Source organism: Eptesicus fuscus, chromosome 23, assembly GCF_027574615.1.
Source record: "Eptesicus fuscus isolate TK198812 chromosome 23, DD_ASM_mEF_20220401, whole genome shotgun sequence".
NCBI lineage: Eukaryota > Metazoa > Chordata > Mammalia > Chiroptera > Vespertilionidae > Eptesicus > Eptesicus fuscus.
The window spans coordinates 10,240,678-10,267,433 of record NC_072495.1 but is presented as its reverse complement, the minus strand read 5'-3'; the positions used below and the strand labels follow the sequence as shown (position 1 = coordinate 10,267,433).

The following is a 26,756-nucleotide window of genomic DNA, read 5'->3' as shown; positions in this document are numbered from 1 at the left end:
TGTGACTAATGCAACCTTATAAAAATCCTGATTTTATCTTCTTGCCACTCTGCTTGAAAATTTAAATGTAGCCCAGCCAGCGTGGCTCAGTGGTTGAGCATCGACCTATGAACCAGGAGGTCATGGTTCAATTCCCAGTCAGGGCACATACTAGGGGTGCAGGCTCGATCCCCAGTGTGGAGTGTGCAGGAGGCAGCTGATCAATGATTTTCTCATCATTGATGTTTCTATCTTCCTCTCTCTTCCTTTGTGAAATCAATAAAAATATTTTTTTAAAAGAAAATTTAAATAAGTCAGTGAACATTTACTAGGTATTTACTTTTTGAGAGGCACCCTGTCTTGGCTTTCAAAATCTTCATTCATTCAATATACACTTGAGTGCCTACTGTATGCAGGTACAGGGGCTACAATGATGCACTGCCCAATTTATTTATTTTTATTATTTTTTAAAAATATATTTTATTGATTTTTTTTTTTTTTTTTTTTTTTACAGAGAGGAAGGGAGAGAGATAGTTAGAAACATCGATGAGAGAGAGAAACATTGATCAGCTGCCTCCTGCACACCTCCCACTGAGGATGTGCCCACAACCAAGGTACATGCCCTTGACTGGAATCGAACCCGGGACCTTTCAGTCCGCAGGCTGACGCTCTACCCACTGAGCCAAACCGGTTAGGGATGCACTGCCCAATTTAAATGGCAATATAAGACAGCCAGAGAGTGATTCAGGAAGAAGTCTTACAGGGTCTTGTGATACAATGGCAAATGATTTCTTGAAAAGCAGGAACTGGAACAGATACTTGTACACCAAAGTTCATTACAATATTATTCACTAAGGCCAAAAGGCAAAAACAACCCATGAACAGATGAAGGGATAAACAAAATGTGGTATGTCCTACAATGGAATATTATTCAGCCATAAAAAGGAATGAAGTTCTGATACATGTTACAACATGGGTGAACACTTAAAACATTACGCTAAGTGAAAGAAGCCAGTCACAAGAGGACAAATAATTGTATGGTTCTCCTTATATGAAGTATCTAGAAATCCAGAGACAAAAAGTAGATTAGAGGTTCCCAGGGGCTGGGGGAGGAGGAATGGGGAGATATTATTTTACGGTTAGTTTGGGGTGATGAAAAAGTTTTAGAATTAGATAATGGTGATGGTTGCACACTATAATTCTAATTAATGCCACTAGATTGTACACTCAAGATCGTTAAAATGAAATTTGTTATAAAAATAATGTAGTAGGCTATGCGGAACTGAAGGGTCCCAGGTTTGATTCCAGTCAAGGGCACATGCCCAGGTTGCAGGCTTGATCCCCAGTGGAAGGCGGCCGATCAATGAGTCTCATCATTGATGTTTTTATCTCTCTCTCCCTCTCCCTTCCTCTCTGAAGTCAATAAATATATATTTTAAAAAATAATAATGTATTAGGCTAAAAAAAAAACCATTGAATTGTGCACTTTAAATGTGTATGGTGTGTGAATTGTATCTCAGGAAAACTCTTTTTTTAAAAGCACTTGAGAGTCAAGTACAGAAACTGTGCAATGAGCAGGAAAAGTGGTGTTTGCTCAGGGAAACAGTTCTCAGAGTGATGGGTAAAAAGCAGAATTGTGTCTGAGTGTGGACAATCTATCAAGTCCTTTGGATTGCCAATAAAATAGCTTGAAGTTCATTAGCCTGACCCTTACTCTCAAAAATATGGGGCATTCTGGGGCTGGGAGAGGCCAAGCGTCCCTGGGTCCGGGTGAGACCATGTGTCCCTGGATCCGGGTGAGGCCTCGTGCACCTAGGCCTGGGTGAGGCCACGTGCCCCTGGGTCTGGGGGAGGCCAAGCGCACCTGGGTCCGGGTGAGACCATGTGTCCCTGGATCCGGGTGAGGCCTCGTGCACCTAGGTCCAGGTGAGGCCACGTGCCCCTGGGTCTGAGAGAGGCCACGCACCCCTGGGTCCGGGCGAGACCATGTGTCCCTGGATCAGGGTGAGGCCTCGTGCACCTAGGCCCGGGTGAGGCCACGTGCCCTTGGGTCTGGGAGAGGCCAAGCGTCCCTGGGTCCGGGTGAGACCATGTGTCCCTGGATCCGGGTGAGGCCTCGTACACCTAGGCCCGGATGAGGCCACGTGCCCCTGGGTCTGGGAGAGCCCAAGCGTCCCTGGGTCCGGGTGAGACCATGTGTCCCTTAGTCCGGGTGAAGCCGTGCCCCTGGGTCCGGCCGAGACCAAACCAGAGGGAGTCGGACCTCCGTTACCACCATTTGTCCACCATCCAGAGCTGAGGGGTCAGTGCTGACATGTACACATAAGGAACTGGTGGACATTGAAATTGGGTCTCAAAAGAACTGTTGGTCCAGAAAGAAACTCACTACAGACTGATTCATTTGCCTGTCAGCATAACTATTATTGCTCGTCTCACATTCAGTTCTCATAAGTATATATCTAGTGACATATGATCTCGCTCATCTAGGGGAAATGGTGAACAACATAGACTGAGGAACAAGAACAGAACCAGAAGCAAGGAGGCATCGATCGGACTATCGGGCCTCAGAGGGAGGATAGGGGAGGGTGGAGGGAGGGGGAGAGTTCAACCAAAGGACTTGTGTGCATGCATATGAGCCTATCCAACGGTTAAGTTCAACAGGGGGTTGGGGCATGCGTGGGGAGGGGGCGGGATGGGAAAGGGGGGATGAGGACAAATATGTGACACCTTAATCAATAAAGAAATTAAAAAAAAAAGAATGTAGAAAATTAAAAAATATATATATATATGGGGCATTAATTACCTCCTGCGAGGGCAGCTTCTCCCCCACCAGATTCTTTGCCCTAAGGTTTCCTTCATGCCAGGCTTAATCATAGCCCAATTTACCCCTTCCCCATGTAGCCTGCCTAATTTGGCTCACTTGTTCTGATGAGCTCAGTTAGAATGTCATCTTCACTAAATCTTTCCCAAATGGCTTCAGCAGTCACAGCCTGCTCTTTCTCTGGGCTTCTCCCGTGCTGGGCAGTCATGTCCATCTTTCCGTGTTTCTTGGTTTCTATCTTGATGTATATACGTCTCATCAGATGGGTAAGGTCCTGACAGCAGAGTTCACATGGACATTTCTTGAACATCCTTCCAACAGCTGGCCGAGCACAAGGAGCAATACAACCTCCTGATCTTGTTGCCTGAATGTGTTACTAAAAATATCAATGTAGCAAAGCGACCATCTTACAATGGCTGAGTGGGCCAGCCCCTGGATTCATAAAGACTTGGCTTTAATTGCCATTTCTGCCAGCTTCCAGGTGTGTGATATTATACTAATTATATTATAGCAAGTTATATCACACACAAGCTTCCTTCACCTAGAAAAGGGGAAAAGTACTTAGATCTGCCACAACGGTTCTTAGAAGGGTTAAATAGAATAAAAACTGCAAAGTGTTTAGTACAACTGCCAGATCAAACCAATAAATCAGAGCTGCAGGGTTAAAGCAAAGTGGAAAATCATGATTGATGTTTTATCTCAAAATCAACGCAGAACACATGCGGCCCTAACATTACACTCTCCTAATGGAATGGTCTTCCAAACTTCTATAAACAAAATGAAGGGGAAACAAACCAAATGGCTTTTCGTGTAATAGCAGTACTTCCTTTTCTGGACACAGCTCCAAACTTTTTATGAAAGTCTTCAGTACTGGTAATTGTAGAGAAAAGGAAAATGCAGAATAAAAACAGTTCTCATGAATCTTGTTTGAGAATTTCCCTGGGCTGTAATCTTCCAACACATGACAGCAATGAGTGGCATATTAAAATGATAAACATAAACAGGATGCTTAAGAAAACAGAACAAGGTGACTGTGGTCCTCAGCCTGTTTCTGGCTAATACATTTTTTTTTCTAAAAGTTGATTTTCTATCTATCTTTTGTAAAAAAGATTTCCCCCCTGGTTATGGAGATCACATATATCTTACTGAATTATAGTACGTATGACTCAGAACAGTCTTTGTTCCTGCCCTAAGAAAATCACTGTTAACAGTTTGATGCATAAGCTCCGTTTTCCCTGGAGTACATACAATTAATTACGTAAACAAGGATGGAATCATATTAAAAGTCCTCAACTTTTTTTATAAGGCGTCTTTCCCTGACAGGACAGATAGAGAGAGCTCCTTATTTTTTTATAATGGCTTTTTAAAAAAATATATTTTATTGATTTTTTACAGAGAGGAAGGGAGAGGGATAGAGAGTTAGAAACATCGATCAGCTGCCTCTTGCACACCCCCCACTGGGGATGTGCCCGCGACCAAGGTACATGCCCTTGACCGGAATCGAACCTGGGACCCTTGAGTCCGCAGGCCGACGCTCTATCCACTGAGCCAAACCGGTTTCGGCTTTTTTATAATGGCTTTTATGGATGGACTATAACTTATGTATCCAATTCGCTATTAAAAAATGACTAAATTATTTCCAGGTGTGTCTTTCAGTATTCCACAATGCTTGAACTGAAGTTGCTGGATCAAAGAGAATGAGCATTTTAAAATGTTACAAAATTAAAAAAAGAAAGAAAAACCCTAAAACAAATCAAAATAAGTCTTATGATTACTACTAAATTGCCTTCCCTAAAAGATCATACCTTGTGCCCTGGCTGGTGTGGCTCAGTTGGTTGGATGTAATCCTGTGCATAATGGGTTGTGGTTTGGTTCCCAGTCAGGGCACATGCACGGGTTGCAGCTCACTCCCTGGTAGAGGGCATGTAGGAGGCAGCAAATAGATGTTTATCTCTCTCTCCCTCTTTCTTCCTCTCTCTCTCTAACAATCAATTTTAAAAATCTTAAAAAGAAAGAATCAATAAATATGAGTATGAGTGTGGTAGTTTTGAGCCAAATATTAGATTTTTTTAAAAAGTTATACTTTTAAAAAAATGTTTTTATTGATTTCAGAGAGGGAGAGGGAGACTGAAACATCAATGATGACAGAGAATCACTGATCAGCTATCTCCTGCACACCCCCTACTGGGGATCGAGCCCACAAGCCGGGCATGTGCCCTTGACCAGAATCAAACCCAGAACCCTTCAGTCCACAGGCCAACGCTCTATCCATTGAGCCAAACCAGCTAGGGCTGTAACAATCTTCTTTTAATGTCAGCATTACATGTTGATTAAAGCTGCTCTTTTAAATCCATTGTTATACTTCTTGCATAATTTATTCTAAATCCTTTGGAAACTGTCCTCTCAGGTGCATTAAAAAACAAAACACCTACATTATGCAGAACCAAGGAGAAATATTCTAGGAGCCAGGCTTTTGGCTCTTAGTGTCCATGCTCCCCCTGCTGGCACTAGTGGGACATGCACCAGAGAGAGTTCGTTTCTATCACAAAGGTTCCACAATTAAAAACAAAACATGTTTTTCAGGAACAAACCTTTACAGGCAGTCCTCGAGTTACATCAGACTCGACCTACATCATTTCGTGGTTACGTCACTATCTCCCATTTACTTATAAAAAAAAAGGTTCCATCATTTTGACGGATGTACATATGTGCTTTATGGGTTTTTTTAAATTATATTTTTATTGATTTCAAAGAGGGAGGGAGAGGGATAGAAAGAAACATTAGTGATGAGAGAGAATCATTGATCGGCTGCCTCCTGCATACCCCCCACTGGGGATTGAGCCTGCAACCCAGGCATGTGCCCTTGGCCAGAATCAAACCTGGGACCCTTCAGTCCCCAGGCCAGCTCTCTATCCACTGAGCCAAACTGCTAGGACTGTGCTTTGTGTTTTTTATTATTTATTTACCACAAGTAATGGTCAGGAATTGTTATCTTTCTTTTAATTTTTTTTACTGTTTCACTTCTTTACTGCTGTGTATGTGCTCCATGTGAGTGACGTAGGTGCTTATGCAGGTGGGTCCCAACTTACGGCGAAAATCGCGTTATGTTGCGCTATAGGAACGGATCTCCGACGTAACCCGAGGACCTACTGTATTCTTTATGGATCACGGTGGCTTGCTTTCTTCCTTTCTGACATATCTGAGAGTCTGTAACAGAAGTTCCAACCTAAACTGCCAGAATCTGATTTTAGATAATCCTACCTAATAATAGAGTAATATGCAAATTGACTGTACCTTCGCTACACCCACAAGCCACACCCACCAGCCACGCCCACCAGGAAACCCTCGCAGGGACGCTGAGTTCGGCCGAGCCCAAGGCCGGGAAAGCCTCCGCCCGAGACTTTCCCGGCCTTGAGCACCAGCGGGGAGCCTGCACTGATCGCAGGCAATGACCAGGGGGTCGGCTCCTAAGATCCGCAGCAGGGACGCTGGGGTGCAGCAGAGCCCAAGGCCGCCGCCCGGGGCCAAGCCCCGACCTTGAAAGAAGGCAGAAGGCGGTGGCCACAGCCAAGGCCTGGGTCCCCGGTGCCGGCAGAAAACTGGTGCAGGCAGCCAGATGAATGAAGGTCTATTGCACGAATCTTTGTGCAAACGGGCTGCTAGTTATATATATAAAAGCCTAAGCGACCAGTCAACCGTTCGCTATGACGCGCACTGTCCAGCAGGGAGCAGACGCTCAACGCAGGAGCTCCCCCCTGGTGGTCAGTGCGCTCCCATAGCAGGAGTGCTGCCCAGCTGACCGATGGGTGCCAGACGCCGGGCTCACGTCTGGCAAGTGCAGCTGTGTCGGCTTGAGCCTCTCCCGCAGACACTCCCCCTGTGCGCCCCTCCCCCATCTGGACAGGAACCAGGATCAGGACCTGCATCGGGACTCACTGGGTGTGAGCCCGTGGCTGCTTCTTGGTCATGGGCACCCCAGTAACGCCCTAGGATGGGTGCGTAGACTGTGGCAGAGCAGCAGCGAGCCTACCGAGTGGCGGCAGTGGCAGGCACAGTAGGGCCGGGATGAGCGGGAGCAGCACAGCGCCCGGCCTGGGCTTGGGCTCCTCCCTGGCCGCCTGCCACTTCATGCACTACTACATCCCTCAGGGGATGTTGGACTGCCGGTCTTGGCCCAATCCCCACAGGCCAAGCCAAGAGACCCCACCAGTGCACAAATCAGTGCACAGAGCTCTAGTCTATATATATAAAAGGCTAAGTGACCGGCCAGCTGGTATATATGACGCGCACTGGCAATTGAAAAATAAATGTTGCCCTAACCGGTTTGGCTCCGTGGATAGAGCATCGGCCTGCGGACTGAAGGGTCCCAGGTTCATTCCGGTCAAGGGCATGTACCTTGGTTGCAGGCACATCCCCAGTGGGAGGTGTGCAAGAGGCAGGTGATTGATATTTCTCTCTGATCGATGTTTCTAACTCTCTATCCCTCTTCCTTCCCCTCTGTAAAAAAATCAATAAAATATATTTAAAAATAAATAAATAAGTAAATAAATGTTGACTGGCGCATGCGCAATATATATAAAGCTCTTGCTGGCGCCAATCACACGCGTGTGTTTCGATCTGTCATTGTTGATCATGAATTTGGTTGTTTTTGTTGACATTCTGAAGCTGAAAGAAAGCCCGCGTCATTGACAATAGAGAAATGGCGAATAATGATACTAAAATATTTCTTCTAATTAATTTCCTTTCAATGTGCATGAATCCGTGCACCAGGCCACTAGTTTAAATTATAAAAACCCACCAAACACTTTTGGTTTCAAGACTGTCTTGCATGTATCTAGAGTATGTTTTGACATTCCTATACTGTATGTAAAATATGGTACTTAGTTCATAATTCAGATTTTCAGTGAACAGGTGCTCAAGAGCAGTGGTCGCCAACCAGTGGTCTGTGAGGGCCGAAAGGTTGGCGACCGCTGCTCAAGAGTATTTAACTCATACGTTAAAACTACATATTAACCCATGAAACCAAAATGGCAACACTCTAGTTGACTGAGCATCAGGGTAAACTCTAGTTTTAATACAACTTTAAACTCGTTCTGATCCTATAGTGCTTCCCTTTGTCCTTGGTAGCAAACACAGATAACCAGAGTCATAACATGCTCAGTTAAAATCTTCCTTTGTAGCTGGAAGCCAAGGAGACACAAGTGCAAGTCTTTGGGCAGGATTTCTGGGAAGCCTATGTATGGGGCACTCAGCTAGTATACCCCTTCTTCCTGCCAAGCCCAGGGATGCAGGAGCATCTAGACACTATGAGGATGAGAGCCAAATGCAAAGGAGGGTGAAGCAGGAAAATAGGAGGTAACTATTAGGGGTCCCCGATAACACCCTTATATGACTGCCCTGAACATGGACTACTTCCAGATTCAAAAGAAAAACAAAACCTTGCCGAAACCGGTTTGGCTCAGTGGATGGAGCGTCGGCCTGCGGACTCAAGGGTCCTAGGTTCGATTCCGGTCAAGGGCATGTGCTTTGGTTGCGGGCACATCCCCAGTGGGGGTGTGCAGGAGGCAGCTGATCGATGTATCTCTCTCATTGATGTTTCTAACTCTCTATCCCTCTCTCTTCCTCTCTGTAGAAAATCAATAAAATATATAAAAAAAAAAAAAGAAAAAAAGAAAAACAAAACCTCAAAGGCACCCTGTCCTTCTGGCCAAATATTATCTTAATATTGATCCTGAAACAACTGCCTTTTTTTTTAATCCTCACCCAAGGATATTTTTTCCATTGATTTTTAGAGAGAGTGGAAAGGAGAGAAGTGGGGGGGGCAGAGGGGTGGAGAGAGAAATATCAATGTTGAGAAAGACACATCCATTGGCTGCCTCCTGAATAAACCCTGACTGGGCTGGGGATCGAACCTGCAACAGAGGTACATGCTCTTGACCAGAATTGACCCTTTGGTCCTGGGGATGATACTCTAACCACTGAGCAAAACCAGCCAGGGCACAACTGCTTCTTAAAAGAAAAGCCAAACACATAAAGGTGTGATAGATATAGCAGTCAGTAACTTTATATCCAAAGGACTCAAGGCACTTCCTGAAATACCTAATTTATAACTTTAATATACCAGGAAATATGTGGTCTCATATGTTTTTGGAAGAACCCACATAATAGCTACTTCTGTCAGCCAAATAATGAAAACTTCATAAATGCTAAAAACCGGCCAGCTATTAAAGTGAATGTCACATAAGGATGGAAAATAGAGTCCAGAAATAAACACATACACTTATGACAAGGGGGCCAAGATAATTAAAAGGGAAATAGTGCCGTAACCAGTTTGGCTCAGTGGATAGAGCATCGGCCTGCGGACTGAGAGGTCCCAGGTTTGATTCCGGTCAAGGGCATGTACCTTGGTTGCGGGCACATCCCCAGTAGGTGTGCAGGAGGTGGCTGATCAATGTTTCCTCTCATCGATGTTTCTACCTCTCTATCCCTCTCCCTTCCTCTCTAAAAAAAAAAATCAATAAAATATATTTTTAAAAATAAAAGAAAAATAGTCTTTCCAACAAATGGTGCTAGGACAAGTGGGTAGCTACATGCAAAAGAATAAAGCTAGACTCCTACTTTAATATCATACTAGAGGCCCGATGCACAAAATTTGTGCAAGAGCAGGCCTTCCTTCCCCTGGCTGCCAGCACCAGCTTCCCTCTGGCACGTGGGACCCGGGCTTCCCTCACAGCCCCGGCTTTGTCCGGAAGGTCATCCGGAAGGACATCCAGTCTAATTAGCATATTACGCTTTTATTATTATAGATATAAAAATTAACTCAAAATAGATCAGAGACCTAAATATAAGAACTAAAAGTATAAAATGCTTAGAAAATATGCATAAATCAACACTTTGGATTAGGCAATCGTTTCTTAGATATGACACCAAAAACACAAGTGGCTGAAGAAAAAATAGACAAATGGGACTTTACCAAAATTAAAAATGTCTGTGCTTCAAAGAACACAATCAAGAAAGAGAAAAACAGGAGGAACCAAGATGGCGCCATAGGTTAAACACCTATCCTGCAGCCGGGCACAACAATTTCAAAAATACAACTAGAGGTCAGAACGGACATCGCCCAGAACCACAGGAAAGTTGGTGGACTGAAATGCCCACAGCTGGGGGGAAGGAGAAGGCCACGGGGACAGTCGGGGAAGCCGTAAAAGCCTAAGGTATGGAGAAACAGGCGGAGACATGAGCACACGCGCCTGCGGGGAGGATGGAACCGGAGAGGAAGGGGCGGCTGATGACCTGGCCGGCGTTCACTGGCAGGAAGGAGATAAAGGCTCCGGAGTGCGCTGAGCGCCGGCTCCGATTGCACTGAACCCCATTCCGGGTGAAACCCTGGGAAACTCACTCACTTTCGCAACTCCACCACCCCCGCAGGCCGCCCGGCCGGGGACGCTGGGGACGCCGCCACAGCGGCGGCGCCCGGAGCCCGGCGGCCTCCCAGCACCCGTCCCCGCCGCGCAGCCCCCGCGCGCCTGGTGCCGCGGGCCGCGCGCCCCTCACACTGGACGGAGGCCCGGGCGCCCTCTCCATGCACCTCCCGGCGGCGCTAGACTTCAGTAGAGTTGACTGAATTCAAGGGATTAAGAAGTACAAATTGGGGGGACGCTGCGGTGGCAACGCCCGGAACGCGGCGATGACGGTGCCTGGAGCTCGGCGGCTGCCCAGAGCCCGTCCCCGCCGCGCGGCCCTCGCGCGCCTGGTTCCGCGGGACGCGCACACCGCGCACCGGACGGAGGCCCGGGCGCCCTTTCCGTGCACCTCCCGGCGGCGCTAGACTTCAGTAGAGTTGACTGAAATGAAGGGATTAAGAAGTACAAATTGGGAAGTTTGAAAAAGATGGCGGCGGAGGTTAAAGGCTGTTCTGTTGCCTCGCACACAGCGAAATCGGAGGGGATGAGGTGTGGAGGCGCGTGGGTCTGGCTGGTGGCGGGGGAAAGGGGCTTTTGTTCCAAACCTAGGGGAGATTAGCTCTCCATCACCCTGAAATCCATCTTCTGGCGAACCGCGGGAGACCCAGATGCCTGCGGGGAGAGGCGGGACTCTTGCGGAGGTGCGCCCAGCAATCAGTGTTTGCTGCGCTGGAGTGCGGAACGAGGGGACTTAGATACGTGGAAGGCAGAAGGACCAGACTCACAGCCATCGCGGCTCGCCGCACCATGGCCTGTTGGCGCCCTGAGACCCCGCCCCGCCCTGGGACCCGCCCCGCACGTTTTGAAGACCTGCCCCGAAAGTCTTGCAGGCACACATGCGCCCCAAGCAACGGCTTATGCATGTGGGTGGCCTGCTCTCTGGCAGCGGACCAGATGAACTGCTGTTCTAGTCGGACTGCTCCAGGGCCACTCAGACAGGAGGAAGAAACTACAGTTTTTGCTGTAATCCTTGCTGAGTGCCTAAGGCAGTAGCTGATCTACACCCCATTGGAGACCCAGAAACGAGGGCATCTAGTGGTCTGTGGGAGATGACACCAGATTTCAACCACGTGCATAAGGGACACATTCAACGGGAATATTCAGTGAGCGCCAAAGCTTTGCTGCACCAAGACCCGGCCCATAAACGTGTCTCCTGCACAGCAACTTTTCCTTTATAGACAAAGAGAGCCCCCCCAGTGACACCAACAACAATCAAGACTTAACTATACAAAGGAGGACCAAGATGGAGGCATAGGGCGGAAGCCTGATTGTTGCCTACCACAACAACTTTGAGACTACGACAAGAGAGCAGAGCAGACACCATCCAAGACCACCATAGGGCTGGCTGAGTAGATGCTCTACAACTAGAATAAAAGAGGGGTATGTGGGATGATGCTGATGCCGGTGACCCAAAGACCACACTTTAAGAACTACGGCTCAGGCGACACAAAAGAACTATGGCTCAGGCGATACAACAGCGGCCTGGAACGTGCTCGGCGCAGTTCCCCCGGCAGTCTCCGGCTGAGGGGACGGCTCCACTGGCAGCCAAGCACGGACAGACGAGCCCCTATGAGACATGGGGTGGGAGACTCCGCGCTTGCTGACCTCCGAGTCCGTCAAGAATCTCAACGCCCCGGAAGCGGCCAGGTGCGCATGCTTGGCGACCGGCCACCGATGCAGACCCAAGGGCCGACGCAGCGACGCCAGACCGGCCCACCGCCATGCACCGGGCGCACCGGAGCTTCGCCGAGCCGCCGCCCGACGAGTTCTGCAGCAGCCATACTGGAGCTCTGGAAGGATGGCCAGGGGAATTGCTGAGGGGGGATTGACCGGCAGGAATTGGGATCGGGAAGACGGGGCCCCGCTGAGACCCGGGTGCGGGCGGGGTTGCGCGCCTCTGGGCTAGGGTGTGGTCACACGCCTCTGGGTATAAGTGAGGCCGCACGTCCCTGGGTCTAGGTGAGGCCACATGCCCCTGGGTCCAGGTGAGGCCAGACTCCGGGTCCGGGTGAGGCCATGTGCCCCTGGACCCGGATGACGCTGGATCCCGTGCCCGGGCGAGGCCAAGCGCCCCTGGGTCTGGGAGAGCCCACACACCCCTGGGTCCAGGCGAGACCATGTGTCCCTGGATCCGGGTGAGACCTCGTGCACCTAGGCCTGGGTGAGGTCACGTGCCCCGGGGTCTGAGAGGCCAAGCGTCCCTGGGTCCGGGTGAGACCATGTGTCCCTGGATCCGGATGAGGCCGCGTGCACCTAGGCCCGGGTGAGCCCAAGTGGCCCTGGGTCTGGGAGAGGCCAAGCGTCCCTGGGTCCGGGTGAGACCATGTGTCCCAGGATCCGGGTGAGGCCTCGTGCACCTAGGCCCGGGTGAGCCCAAGTGGCCCTGGGTCTGGGAGAGGCCAAGCGTCCCTGGGTCCGGGTGAGACCATGCGTCCCTGGATCCGGATGAGGCCTCGTGCACCTAGGCCCGGGTGAGCCCAAGTGGCCCTGGGTCTGGAAGAGGCCAAGCGTCCCTGGGTCCGGGTGAGACCATGTGTCCCAGGATCCGGGTGAGGCCTCGTGCACCTAGGCCCGGGTGAGCCCAAGTGGCCCTGGGTCTGGGAGAGGCCAAGCGTCCCTGGGTCCGGGTGAGACCATGTGTCCCTGGATCCGGGTGAGGCCTCGTGCACCTAGGCCCGGGTGAGCCCAAGTGGCCCTGGGTCTGGGAGAGGTCAAACGTTCCTGGGTCTGGGTGAGACCATGTGTCCCTGGATCCGGGTGAGGCCTCGTGCACCTAGGCCCGGGTGAGGCCATGTGCCCCTGGGTCTGGGAGAGGCCAAGCGTCCCTGGGTCCGGGTGAGACCATGCGTCCTTGGATCCGGATGAGGCCTCGTGCACCTAGGCCCGGGTGAGCCCAAGTGGCCCTGGGTCTGGGAGAGGCCAAGCGTCCCTGGGTCCGGGAGAGACCATGTGTCCCTGGATCCAGGTGAGGCCTTGTGCAACTAAGCCCGGGTGAGGCCACGTGCCCCTGGGTCTGGGAGAGGCCAAGCGTCCCTGGGTACGGGTGAAGACAGATCCTGGGTCCGGGTGAGGCCATGCGCCCCTGGATCCATCCGGGTGAGGCTGGGTCCCAGGCCCGGGTGAGACCACGCGCCCCTTGGGTATGGGTGAGGCCACGTGCCCCTTAATCTGGGTGACGCCGTGCCTCTGGGTTCGGCCGAGACCAAACCAGAGGGAGTCGGACCTCCATTACCACCATTTGTCCACCATCCAGAGCTGAGGGGTCAGTGCTGACATGTACACATAAGGAACTACTGGACATTGAAATTGGGTCTCAAAAGAACTGTTGGTCCAGGGGGAAGCTCGCTACAGATTGATTCATTTGCCTGTCAGCATAACTATTATTGCTCGTCTCACATTCAGTTCTTATTAGTATATATCTAGTGACATATGATCTCGCTCATCTAGGGGAAATGATGAACAACATAGACTGAGGAACAAGAACAGAACCAGAAGCAAGGAGGCATCGATCGGACTATCGGGCCTCAGAGGGAGGATAGGGGAGGGTAGGGGGAGGGTGGGGGGGAGGGGGAGAGTTCAACCAAAGGACCTGTATGCATGCATATAAGCCTATCCAACGGTTAAGTTCAACAGGGGATTGGGGCATGTGTGGGGAGAGGGGTGGGATGGGAATGGGGGGATGAGGACAAATATGTGACACCTTAATCAATAAAGAAATTAAAAAAAAAAAAAAAAGAAAGAAAGAGAAAAAACAGAACAGCATGGGAAAACATTTCTGCAAACATATCTGACAAGGGTCAAGTATAATTCAAGTTAAAAATGGGCAAAGGATTTGAATAAACATTTCTCAAAAAAGATATACAAATGGCTGATATCCACATGAAAAGATGGTCAACATTAGTCACTAGGGAAATACAAATAAAAACTATAATGACGCCGAAACCGGTTTGGCTCAGTGGATAGAGAGTCGGCCTGCGGACTCAAGGCTCCCAGGTTCGATTCTGGTCAAGGGCATGTACCTTGGTTGCGGGCACATCCCCAATGGGAGGTGTGCAGGAGGCAGCTGATTGATGTTTCTCTCTTATCGATGTTTCTGACTCTCTATCCCTCTCTCTTCCTCTCTGTAAAAAATCAGTAAAATATATTTTAAAAAATAAATAAATAAATAGATGACAGTTGCACAACATTGTGAATGGAATGTAATTAATGCCAGTGAACTGTACACTTAAAAATGGTTGAAATGGTAAACGTTATGTGTATTTTACCACAATTAAAAAAAGGGGGGGAGGGAACAAAGTTATAACATGGACAAATCCTGAAAGCATTGTTCTAAGTGAAAGAAACCAGACACAAAGGCCACCTGTTATATGACCCCATGGATGTGAAATGTCCAGAATAGGCAAATCCACAGAGACAGAAAATAGGTCAGTGGTTGCCAGGGACTAGGAGGAAGGGGTTGGAGAGGAATGGGGGAGGGCTGGTGGAGTGTGTGACTGCTAAAGAGGACATCTTTTTGAGGTGGTGAAAATTTTTTGGTAGTGATAGTTGCAAAACTTTGCGTATATACTAAAAACTACTGAATTGTACACTTTAAGAGGATGAATATTATCTACAAAAAATGTTAAGTGAATGGCAAAGGAATAACGTTTTTCTGACAAAATGTTAGAAATTCCTTTATTATTACTTATTAAGCACCAGCTTAATACTGCAGAAAATTTCAAATCACCCTTTGACAATTCGTTCTCCCCACCCCCCCCAAATTCTTGATAATGAACCTTTCAAGTAAAGACATGTTCTCTTCTCTCTTCTGTATAAAACTTTATGAAATAAAGGCAAAGAACTGTGTACATTTTGCTGTAAAATGCTGCCCACGGTTGTGGAAACAGTGTCTGCCCAGCTCTCTTTACTGTCCAGGTCCTGAAAGACTCTTGTTCATGAATTGTCTCTTCACAAAGCAAGTCCACCACTAACAAGAGGGGACAAAACAGAATGCACAGTGGCAGTCAAATTACAATGTAAGTTCAAGGTAAGGCCAGAATATGAATTTATTTAATATTAAAATTTGTGTTAGTCTGGCAGCCCTTATGTTATACACATTTCTTGAAGGCACATGTAAAAATGTAAAATTAATTTTTTATTTAGTGACTGACAGGTTATTCAAAATTATGAAGACAAAATGGAGGTAATACATTCAAGATATCTCATGCAAAAAAAAAAAATCTGTTCTATATGTAATCATTATGCACTGTGATTCACTGAGAACTCCTACCATGTACAAGGCACATATTCAAAGTTTAACAACACTCCAATTCAGAAACTAAGGGTTTTCTTGCAATGAAAGATCTTAGTGTGATTCATTTAATGGAGACTATAGGATAAAAGGTGAGTTATCAACTAAATAGGCAAAGAAGAGGGTCTTACCTTGCTGGGTTTATCATTCTGAGGGTCAAAAACTTTCTCGCAAAGTCTCAGTCCAGTCTCTTGCCTTAGCTGCTGCAAATAGGCCCTCATCACTTCTAAAATAAGGAGCAGGTGGACCAACACAAAAAACTGTATCACAAATGTGCTCGTGACTGATCTGGACACTGACTTTTGCAATTTATTTCTGTACACTCAAACAGGTTAAGAAATAGAAATGACAGTCTAAAAGTCTTTATTACTATATTCATTTTGATCCAAAAGATTCTCTACATGTTATGTTGCTATCAAGAATCTCTTGAGAGTGGCTAGTAAGAGAATGTATGTGCTAATGATTCCACTCTCAATTGTATAGCAATCAAGGCAAGAAGAGAAAGAGGGTAAAAAGTCAAATGGAGAAAACATTGTGCCAAATAGAGAGAAGTGAAGATACTGTCCTTACCGTCTTCCTGTTTGTTTGCAGGTTTGGCATAAATTGCATTAAGTGGAAAACCAGGCTCTCCGGGAATGGGAAAATTAGTGATTCCCAGTGTATACATTTCTTTCTCACCTTGGCTTTTGGAATTGCACTAAAAAAAAAAAAAAATTATATATACACAATATATTTTACAGGGGAAAAAAATAATATACAATTATAATTTTTAGTTTAAGTAGCTTTGGCTGGGATTAATGTTTTTGGTGACCTTTTGCCCAAAGGCTTTATCTGTGGGCCCTTCTCAGAATAATGTTTTAAATAATTAAAATACAATACATAGAATTACAAAAGAAACCAATTATACTGAAATGCAATAACTATAATATGAAAAAACCCCACAAATTTATGTTATAGTCATACATACGCTTCTTTATTCATGCACTAAATACAAAATCTTGCCATGGCTCTAATAACTAAATTCTGAAGTAGTGATGTGTAAACAATATTGCAAAAAAATCTTCCACTCTAACTGCAAAATACTGTGGTTTCTATTGGAGAAAAAGTCACAGGTATTGCTAAAACAACTGTGGGCTGTTGTCCACCTTAATAATGAAAGTAAATGCTAAATTTCAGTTACAGGTTAGTGAAAAGAAAAATGAAATCTTTTCCCACTCAGGTTCATGGACCCCTGAATCCTATCCTTGGACTCCCAAGTTAAGAACCTCTGAGGCAGCCCTAGCTGGTTTGGCTCTGTGGATAGAGCATCAGTCTGCAGACTGAAGGATCCCAGGTTCAATTCCGGTCAAGGGCACATGCCCAGGTTGCAGGCTCGATCCCCAGTAGGGGGCGTGCAGAAGGAAGCTGATCAATGATTCTCTCTCATCAATGATGTTTCTACCTCTCTGTCCCTCTCCTTTCCTCTCTGAAATCAATAAAAATATATATATTTTAAAAAGAACCTCTGAGCCAAAGGCTTAACCGGGATTTTTTTGCTCAAGATTTCTGTCTTAGGAGAAGACATGAAATACCTTATCCTCTGAGTAGTCAACTACACTGTAAGTTTAGAGATCTACATTCAGATTTTTCTTTCAAGTCCATGCTCTAAGTCAGAGGAAATATGTTCTATTTGCCCTTAAAGTCTCACCGAGTCCAAATACCAATCAGTAATTTGTTTTCCTGATAGATGATCATGCAAGTTTCATTACCTTTTGGAGTTTCTTTAGACACTCAGAAATGTAGAGAGTTATGTATATCAAGGTTCTATCAGCTTCATTCTACAAAGGGGAAAACAAAACTTAAAAACAGTCCTGAACAAAGCATAGCAATTATGTGGAACAAATGAATTCACATCTTTGTCTTTTGATTACCAACTGAAAACTGCGAAAGTATAGTTACTATAGCATCAAAAATTCCCATTCTCCAGCCCTCGCTGGTTTGGCTCAGTGGATAGAGCGTCAGCCTGTGGACTGAAGGGTCTCGGGTTCGATTCCAGTCAAGGGTTGTGGGCTTGATCCCCAATGGGGGACATGCAGGAGGCGGCAAATCAATGACTCTCTCTTATCATTGATGTTTCTACCTTTCTCTCCCTCTCCCTCCTCTCTGAAATCAATAAAAATACATTAAGAAAAAGTCCCATTCTCCAAACGCAGTCTTCTGAAGCCCGCTTTCTGTCTGCCCTGTGCTGCTCCTGCTGTCCTCCGTCCCTCTTGCCCCTGGGTTCCCGAGGAACTGTGCCAACAGCTCCTCACTCTGTGTAGGAAGCTGAGCCACAGAGTTGCCAGGAAAGCTGAGGTGCACCATATGGTTGGCTAATTTTAAAAACCCCTTCACTTTAGGATCTCTGCCGAGAACAGAAACATTCATGACTCTACAAGAGGAAACAATATTTCATGTGTGACTTGTTCTTGAAGAGCTCCATAAGCCCAACTCTTATCCTAAAGGAAAATGTGGAAAAGGTGATTGGGTGTGGACCCAATGTGGCACGTACTTCAGGTCAAAGTTTACACAGATTTGCCCCACCAGCGTGGCTCAGTGGTTGAGCATCAACCTATGAATCAGGAGGTCGCAATTCAATTCCCATTCAGGGCACATGCCCGGGTTGCAGGCTCGATCCCTAGAGTGTGGGGTGTGCAGGAGATAGCTGACCAATAATGATTCTCTCTCATCATTGATGTTTCTCTCCCTCTCCCTTCCTCTCTGAAATAAATAAAAATATACTTAAAAAAAAGTTTACACAGATTTATAGTTTAAAAAACAAACTATACATTTCCCTATATTTCAGATCATGTGATATTCAAGCGAGAATGAAATGTGGCAGAATTATAATATTTATTTACACATATTACAAATAAAACACGTAAGACCATGCATTAGATACAGAAAACACTCTGCTAATAACACAGAATATTTAGACTACAATTTGTAGGCCAAGTGTCTACAAATAAAGATTCCAGACCCTGTTTGATTAAAAAGTCAAAGTTTGGCAGGGAGTTGAAGTTTCATACTCTAGAGTATTATCCATAAAATGTGTTGACATTTCTTGTAACTTACTCATAGCCAAAGTTCGAAATTTTTTTCCATTTCCCCCTCTCCTTCTCTACCACCTTCCTCTTGACCTGATTCCTACCAAAAACTAAGAGAAGGGGAGAAAGGGTGCTTAAAGGAAGGGTCAGGGTCATTGAAGTTTATTTCTCCATCTCAGGTCCAGGATACAGAAGTGTATAAAAAATAACATAGCATATAGGATTTTTAATTATAGACTGGTACATAGTAGGTACTTAATTAATGTAGGATAAGGAAACAAAGACCAGATAATAAATCTCAGGCTTTGCAGTTTTTATTACAACCACTCAACTCAACTATCGTGGCGTGAAAGCAGCCATAGACAAAATAGAAACAAATGTGTATGACTGTGTTTCAATAAAACTTTTTTCACAAAAAGAGGTGGTGGGCCAGATTTGGCCCTTTGGCTGTCATTTGCCAACCTGTGGTGTAGACTTTGAAAGAAAAATAAGAAATTAATATTGACATAAAGTCTAACATTAAGTACTATTCTGGATTTTTAAAATCATATAATCTCATTTTATTTGGAGCAACCTGACTGCCAGCTAGATCTTTTTCCCAACAGAAAATTACCTGAATATTAAAAGCTCTGTACTTTACCTTAATTTCATAGTTTTTGAAGAAGACATTGGCCTTGAAGTAATAGAGGGCTTCATCCACAATATCTGTGTCTTTTGCTAAGCAAGATACAAAGGGAGGGGGCAGAGAACATTAGCTTAATGCAAAACATAACATCTAGGAAAGCTATAAAGAAAAAAAAATTATCCAAGATTAATGAACAAGAATTTTGGAGTTGAATAAAATAAAATGAGGCTACTGAAATATAAAGTCTTGAGACAATTTCTAGAGAAATATATACATAATTTATTCTTATAGCTTTGTTGTTTTTATAAAAACTATACATACTCATTAGAAAGATTAATCAATACCAAGCAATTTAAAAAATATATTTTTTATTGATTTCAGAGAGGAAGGGAGAGGGAGAGATAGAAACATCAATGATGAGAGAGAATCAATGATGGGCTGCTTCCTGCATGCCCCCTACTGGGGATGGAGCCCGCAACCCGGGCATGTGCCCTTGACTGGAATCCAACCTGGGACCTTTCAATCCACAGGCGAACACTCTATCCACTGAGCCAAACCGGCTAGGGCCCAAAACAATTTTTAATTGTCACCCTAATGTTACTTCCCAGAAATAACTATTAACACTTGGTGAACATCATTCCAGACATCTCTCAATGCATTTATAAAAACAGACTGAGACATAAACTAACTTTAATAAAATGACTTAAAAAGCATTCAATAGAATTTTATTTGAATGTACATATGACAGTTTCAGAAAAAAAACACACCTCTCAACTGTCATTTAGGAACCCATTGGGGTTTTCATACACATCTTTCTGTTTACAAAAACTATGACTTCAAATATATTTGTACAAGCTGTTCTAGGTGGCTAGACTGAAAAAAGCCAGAAATACTGTTGTGACAAAGACAAATCTCATTACAATTTTTTTGGCAATTTTTTGTTTTCCTTTTTTTATTTTAAAAAGGTCACAATCCCAGGGTCTTGGTATCCGGCAGCTGGTTTCAGCAACACAGAAACAGTTATTTTTATCTCTTGTCCATGCCTGCTATCCCTCTCACACAGCAGAAATGCAAAATAATCCTTAAGTTTTAATACTCTGTAATTCAGCAGTCATTATTTCTGCTCATTCCTCTGCTAAAGAATTTCAATAGAATTTGAACTCTAGATGTGGGTATTTCTTTTTTTAAAAAATATATTTTATTGATTTTTTACAGAGAGGAAGGGAGAGGGATAGAGAGTTAGAAACATCGATGAGAGAGAAACATCAATCAGCTGCCTCCTGCACACCTCCTACTGGGGATGTGCCCACAACCAAGGTACATGACCTTGACTGGAATCAAACCTGGGACAACGTCCAACCAAATGAGCCACATCGGCCAGGGCTCAATCTTTTTTTAAAAAATATATTTTATTGATTTTTTACAGAGAGGAAGGGAGAGGGATAGAGAGCTAGAAGGTTAGGGCTAGATGTGTATTTCTTGCAATCTATTTTCTTATCTGAAAAAAGAAACTTCCTCAAAGATTTTAACGGTGTTTACAAAAACCAGCCAGTTCTTTTAAATGTCACCATAGGTGGTGAGGAGGCTACAAGAGTCAGAACCTAGGAGGGTATTTGGCACATAAAAGGTGTTCAAGAGATATTTGTAAATAATTAGATTAATGCTAAGAGTTATTTACTGGTAACTCCCAGCATAAGATTACATTCATCCATAATTCCAATTTGGTTCGAATCCAGTCCTCTAAGGAAGAGTAACAGGTCATTCCTTATCTGTAGAAATCCACAAAGAACTGTAAGCTTGGTAATTAGATTAACCCCTTGATCAACCGTATCTTTTGAAATACCATATGGTATTTTGAGCCGATCTGAAAGGGTTGTTCTCAAGGAATCTAAGCCAACATTGACTCTTATTTTTTCCCTGCACTGTAATTCTTTTATGTCATTTTTCTTCTCTTTGGTCTGCTTTCTTTTCCCCATCTGTTCCTTTTTCTTCATTTCAAAATCAAGTAAAGACTATAGTGACTCACCAGATTTATTAAGTTTATTGAGCTTTCAACTGGTGTTGAAACAAAATTAAATTTATAAAGGTCAAGTCTAACAGTCTGGCAGAAGGACGGAGAGGGCCTCAGTTAAATATTGTTAATTAAAACCATGGCCTTGGAAACCATGAATGGAACTCAGTGCAGACCCTTTCTGGGTGCAGGGAAACCATGTCTAGACGAGATCGGGTGCGTTCAGGGTGGTATGGCCATAGACAACCATGTCTAATATAATACAAATCATACTGTTGGCAGATTATCTCAGAATGTGTCAGAAGAATCTCAGATAGTGTCTAAAAAGAATGGAGCTTAGGTCAACAGGGGGGTGGGGGCATGCGTGGGGAGGGGTGTGGGATGGGAATGGGGGGATGAGGACAAATATGTGATACCTTAACCAATAAAGAAATAAAAAATAAATAAAAAAAAGAATGGAGCTCTGAACAGTAAAAAATGGTTGGGGGCGGTGGCGGGGGGGGGTGGGGGAGAAGAGGGGAATGTGAGTACCAAGAAAGAAAGCAGATATAAAATTCAGAATTAGCAATCTTTCTTAGGACATATCTTTTAATATATAAGATTGAGCCCTGGCCCTGACCAGTTTGGCTCAGTGGATAAAGCGTCAGCCTTCGGACTGAAAGGTTCCAGGTTCGATTCCAGTCAAGGGCATGTACCTTGGTTGCGGGCACATCCCCAGTAGGAGGTGTGCAGGAGGCAGCTGATCGATGTTTCTCTCTCATGGATGTTTCTAGCTCTCTATCCCTCTCCCTTCCTCTCTGTGAAAAAATCAATAAAATATATATTTTTAAAAAAAGATTGAGCCCTGGCCGATGTGGCTCATTTGGTTGTCCCATGTACAGAAAGGTCGCCAGTTAGATTCTAGTTGGGGCACATTCCTGGCTTGTGTTTCACTCTCACATTGATGTTTTTTTCTCTCTCTCCCTTTCCCTTCCTGTCTCTCTAAAAATCCTAGAAAAAAAAAAATACACACACATATATATACTAGAGGCCCAGTGCATGATTGAATCATGCACGTGTGGGGTCCCCTACACGCTTTCGCTTTTCGCGGTGGAGCTGGGTGCCTGTCTGCTGGTGCACCAGGCCAAGACGGCCGGAGGCTTCTGAAAGGCCTGGTGCACCAGCAGACAGGCACTCAGTTCCCCCACTTTTGATGGTCCGTGGCCACTGAGGGGGGCTGCCGCGGACACCTGGCTACCCTGCCGTTGAGAGGTGCAGCTGGGTGTCCGCGGAAGGCCCCCTCAGCGGCCGCGGATCTGGCCGTTGAGAGGCACAGGGGGCCCCCTGTGCCTCTCAACAGCAGGGTAGCCCCCCTCAGTGGCAGCGGATCCGTGCCTCTCAATGGCCGGATAGGCCACCCCGAGTCCCGCCCCCCAGCCTCCCGCCGCCCAATCATGGGCGTAGCGGAGTGATGGTAATTTACATGTTACTCTATTATTAGATAGGATATTTAAGACTGAGGTATTGCTAAAAATTGAAACTCCTGAAAAATGGAAAAAGGAAATAGAAGGAAAAGAGTTTAAAATATGTTTTGTTTTGCCCTAGCTGGATTGGCTCAGTGGATAGAGCATTGGCCTGTGGATTGAAGGGTCTTGGGTTCGATTCCAGCCAAGGGCACATACACAGTTGTAGGCTCCTCCCCGGCCTGGACCCTGGTAAGGCCGTGTGCAGGAGGCAACCAATTGATGAGTTTCTTTCACATCGATATTTCTCTGTCTTTCCCTCTCTCTTCCACTCTCTCTAAAAATCAATGAAAAAATATCCTCGGATGAGGGTTAAAAATGAAATAAATAAAAGTTAAAAAAAAATTTTTTTTCCAGCTTGATAAGAGAAGGGGTGGGGACATGGCATTCTATAGAAGTAGCAGCATTAGATTATTTTGTAAGAACTGACAGTGATAACAGAAATAGTGTCAAGATTTAAGCACATTTTCTCTTTTCCCTCAACAAGATATCCTGGAGAAATTAGCAGCAAAGATAGTTCCCTATTAGATGCAACATATACCCATAATCTTGACAGGCCTAAAAAGCGACAGCCACCAAACAAATAGAAAATACAACAGCAACCAGAGACAGAGGACTGAGCCAAGAATTTCCCTGACTTAATGTCAGAGGGTTGCTAGATGCTTCACACCAAAATCTGAAAGTAATGGAAAGGGGTTTCGACTTACTCTCTCTAGGGGCAGGTCCTTTGAACTGACTTCTGATGGGCAACAGTGCCATGTTTCCAATGAGTTTGGTGTCGGGGTCCATGAGAGAAGAGTGGTAAGCCTGGAGTGGCAAGCCAGATAAGAATGCAGAACAAATGTCAGCAGGGCAAACAAGTACATTTCTCCAAAGGAAAAAAAAAAGAGTAACCCACCCAAGATCAACCAGGGCATGTGGCAGAGGGGAGGGTGGCAGCAATATGCGGAGCTGGCTCTTACTGGCTCATGAAAACCAACTGTTACCTCCCTAGGAATTTTCAAAAATTAAATTATATAAATTTGCAATAAATTATATTAAAAACAAAGGTAATAAAGATTCAAAATGCATTTACTCCTTATTTTTAAAAATTATTTTACTGTTGACTACGGTCTTAAAGTTATTTATGTCTTTTGTATCTTTATGGCAGAAATAGTACTACATAATGGATGGGGTGCTAGTATGCATCTCTTTCAATTTTACGTTCAGTGACATCACACTGGTAACTGGTGGGAGTAGTTACACTGCAGAAATAGGCAAACATTTTATAAACCAGGAGTACCCACCCATCAGCTGTTGTTAAGCCAGAACTCAAGCACTAATTATTCTGTTCTGCCACTTCCTAGCTTTATATCTTTGACCAAGACATCCCTTTTCTTAGCCTGTTTCCAAATTTATATAATGAGGAAATACATACTGCCTTCAGTGGGGAGGTGTGAGTTAAAGGATGAAGGGAGAAAAATCACATTTATGAGAGCAATATGTATAGGATTCCTAGTTCTGGCTTTTTGTAAGACAACACAGGCCCCATTCATGTATCCATTCCTTCACCAAATGATTACTAAGCACCTTCTAAACGCAAGGCTTGGTCACTTAAAGGTATGCAAGACCAGTATGGTCTCCATCCTTGAAGAACTTTCGGGCTAATGGAGAAGACAGATATTAATTGAGTAATATCAAGATATTAAATAAGCCCTAACCAGTTTGGCTCAGTGGATAGAGCATCGGCTGGGGACTCAAGGGTCCCAGGTTCGATTCTGGTCAAGGGCATATGCCTGGGTTGTGGGCTCAGTCCAATGTGCAGGAGGCAACCAATCAATAATTCCCTCTCATCATTGATGTTTCTATCTCTCTCTTCCTCTCCTTTCCTCTCTGAAATCAATAAAAATATATTTTTAAAAAAAAGATATTAAATAAGTTCTCGGTGTCCAACTGGAATGAGCACAGGGCTGTAGAGTACTGGCTTAAAACCTGGCTTACCAAGGCTTTTGCACTAGTTAGTGTGCAACCTTGGGTAAATTACTTAATTTCTCCCAGCCTCAGGTTCCTCCTCTGGAAAATGAGAAAACAATAACATATCTACTTCATAGGATCACTGTGAGGATTAAATGGGATAATTTATATAGAGTGTGTAGCTCAGGGCCTGCCTGGAACACATCAGGAATCAAATGGTAGCTATGGGATTCACAATATTTGTATCTAGAACTATGGCTTGCACCTTTTTTTTTTTTTTTTAATCACAGGTATGCTTCATCTAAAGCAGCCTCCACCATCCCCTTCACCAGCTACTACAACTACTGTCTTGTGCCCCATCTATTTTCTTCATAGCATTTGTCACTATCAGAAATTATCTCCTTTATTCTATTTACATTTGTTTCCTGTCCGCCTCCCTATTAGAATGTAAACTCCGTAAGAACAGGGATTCGCTGCCTTAGTCACTGCTATAGCCGTGCTTAGCACGCAGTAGGTGCTCAGTAATGTTTGTTGTTTGAACAATCCCATGTTGTTGAAAACCTCCTTTTCCCTAATCTGCAAAATGGAGACCTACCACGACGGCCATAAATCTACCCCCACAGACTGGCTATCAGAAATGAAGAGAAACCAGACCACCATTAATTTTACTCCTAATGCACAATCAAACTGAAACGTGTGGAAACCAGGCTCGGCCCTTGAGTTTGCCCCGAGGGCCCTAAACCAACAGCGGCCCCAGGGGGTGGTGACAGGGGAGGAAGTGGGGTCTGACAGAGGACAAGAAGCGGAAGGGACCCGTCCCCTGGGTTGGAGAGGGAAGTGGGGTTTCAGAAAAAAGGAGAAGCCGGACCCTGGACTAGAAAAATGAAAAATAAAAAGTGTATCCCTTGACTTAGGGGCTCCATGAGGCTTTGGGGACCCAGCCAGTGTGTGTGTGTCGCGGGGGAGGGGGGTGCAGAAGGGGCAAAGAAGGGGTTGGCACTGGAGAGAAGGGGCCAAAGGCCTGAGGCAGCCTCTCTCGTACCCCACGGCCGACACTCCCCGGTCCTCAATCCTACAAGAACTGGCTGCCTCCCCTCTTCCCTGCTCTGGATCCTGCTTCCTTTCCGACCGGGTTGGTCCGCTCCTCGCAGCGCACGCACATTTCTCACCGTTCCCCCCCGACCCCCCATTCTCGCCATCACCTCACACCCCTGACTCGGGCTCCTTACCGGCATCTTGACGTCTCTCGAGTTTCAACTCAATTAGGAGAATCGGGTTAGAGAGAGGAGCTTCCGGTCCCGAGCTTGGGAGGGGTAGGCGGAAGTGAACCGGAAGAGGAGGGCGAGGGGAAGATTTGCGCTTCCGGCCTTGAAGTTCCGCCCTTGGCTGCTGGGGCTGCGGGGATCCGAAGGGGCGCCAGGGGGCGCGCCAGCCCTAAGTAAGAGGCTGAGTGTTACGCATGCGTGAGGCCTGGAGCTGGCGATGGGTTTTGGAGTTACAAATCCGGGTGAAGCATTACTTGGGTCACACTATTTTATTTTATTTTTTAATACTTTTAAAATTGATTTCAGAGAAGAAAGGAGAGGGAGAGATAAAAACATCAATGATGAGAATCATTGATCGTCTGCCTCCTGTACGCCCCACACTGGCGGTCAGCCCGCAACCCAGGCATGTGCCCTGACCTGCATCCAACCATGAATTCCTGGTTCTTAGGCTTCCCTCTCACGATTCTTTTACTGAACTACTTTTGGTGTTTATCTCCCCATCCATGTGAACATCAAAAAGGCAGGGATTTTTGTCTGTTTTGTTCACTGCTGTGTACCCCGCGTCTAAAAATGTGATGATACATAAGAAGCATCAACAAATTTTTGCTAAGGGGATGAATGAACCTACTAGTTTTAAAAATGGGGAAGGAGAGCACATTGGTAAGGGATTTGTGGGCTACTCTGTACTGCAATTCTTTGTGTAATGACTGAGAAAATGGACTCTGGATTTGAATTCCAGCTCCTACACTTACAGGCTGTGTAATTTTGGGCTAATTAATCTA

The 26,756-nt window shown here is 45.4% G+C and overlaps 1 protein-coding gene across 2 annotated transcripts; it reads right to left on the bottom strand.

Annotated features, from left to right (window-relative positions):
• Positions 1–14,925: 14,925 nt before the first annotated feature.
• ARPC3 (actin related protein 2/3 complex subunit 3) lies at positions 14,926–26,047 on the bottom strand. Of its 2 annotated transcripts, XM_008142706.3 has the most exons (7): positions 25,939–26,042; positions 23,464–23,563; positions 19,259–19,335; positions 17,302–17,370; positions 16,124–16,250; positions 15,685–15,779; positions 15,069–15,229 (listed from the first exon to the last, which is right to left on the bottom strand). In XM_008142706.3, exons 1-7 carry the CDS (start codon positions 25,942–25,944, stop codon positions 15,167–15,169), a joined length of 537 nt encoding a protein of 178 aa, XP_008140928.2. In that variant the 5' UTR covers positions 25,945–26,042; the 3' UTR covers positions 15,069–15,166. The 2 variants fall into 2 exon arrangements, with proteins under 2 accessions (XP_054568760.1, XP_008140928.2); XM_054712785.1 differs by lacking the exon at positions 15,685–15,779 and having other exon boundaries at positions 14,926–15,229; positions 25,939–26,047.
• Positions 26,048–26,756: the final 709 nt, after the last annotated feature.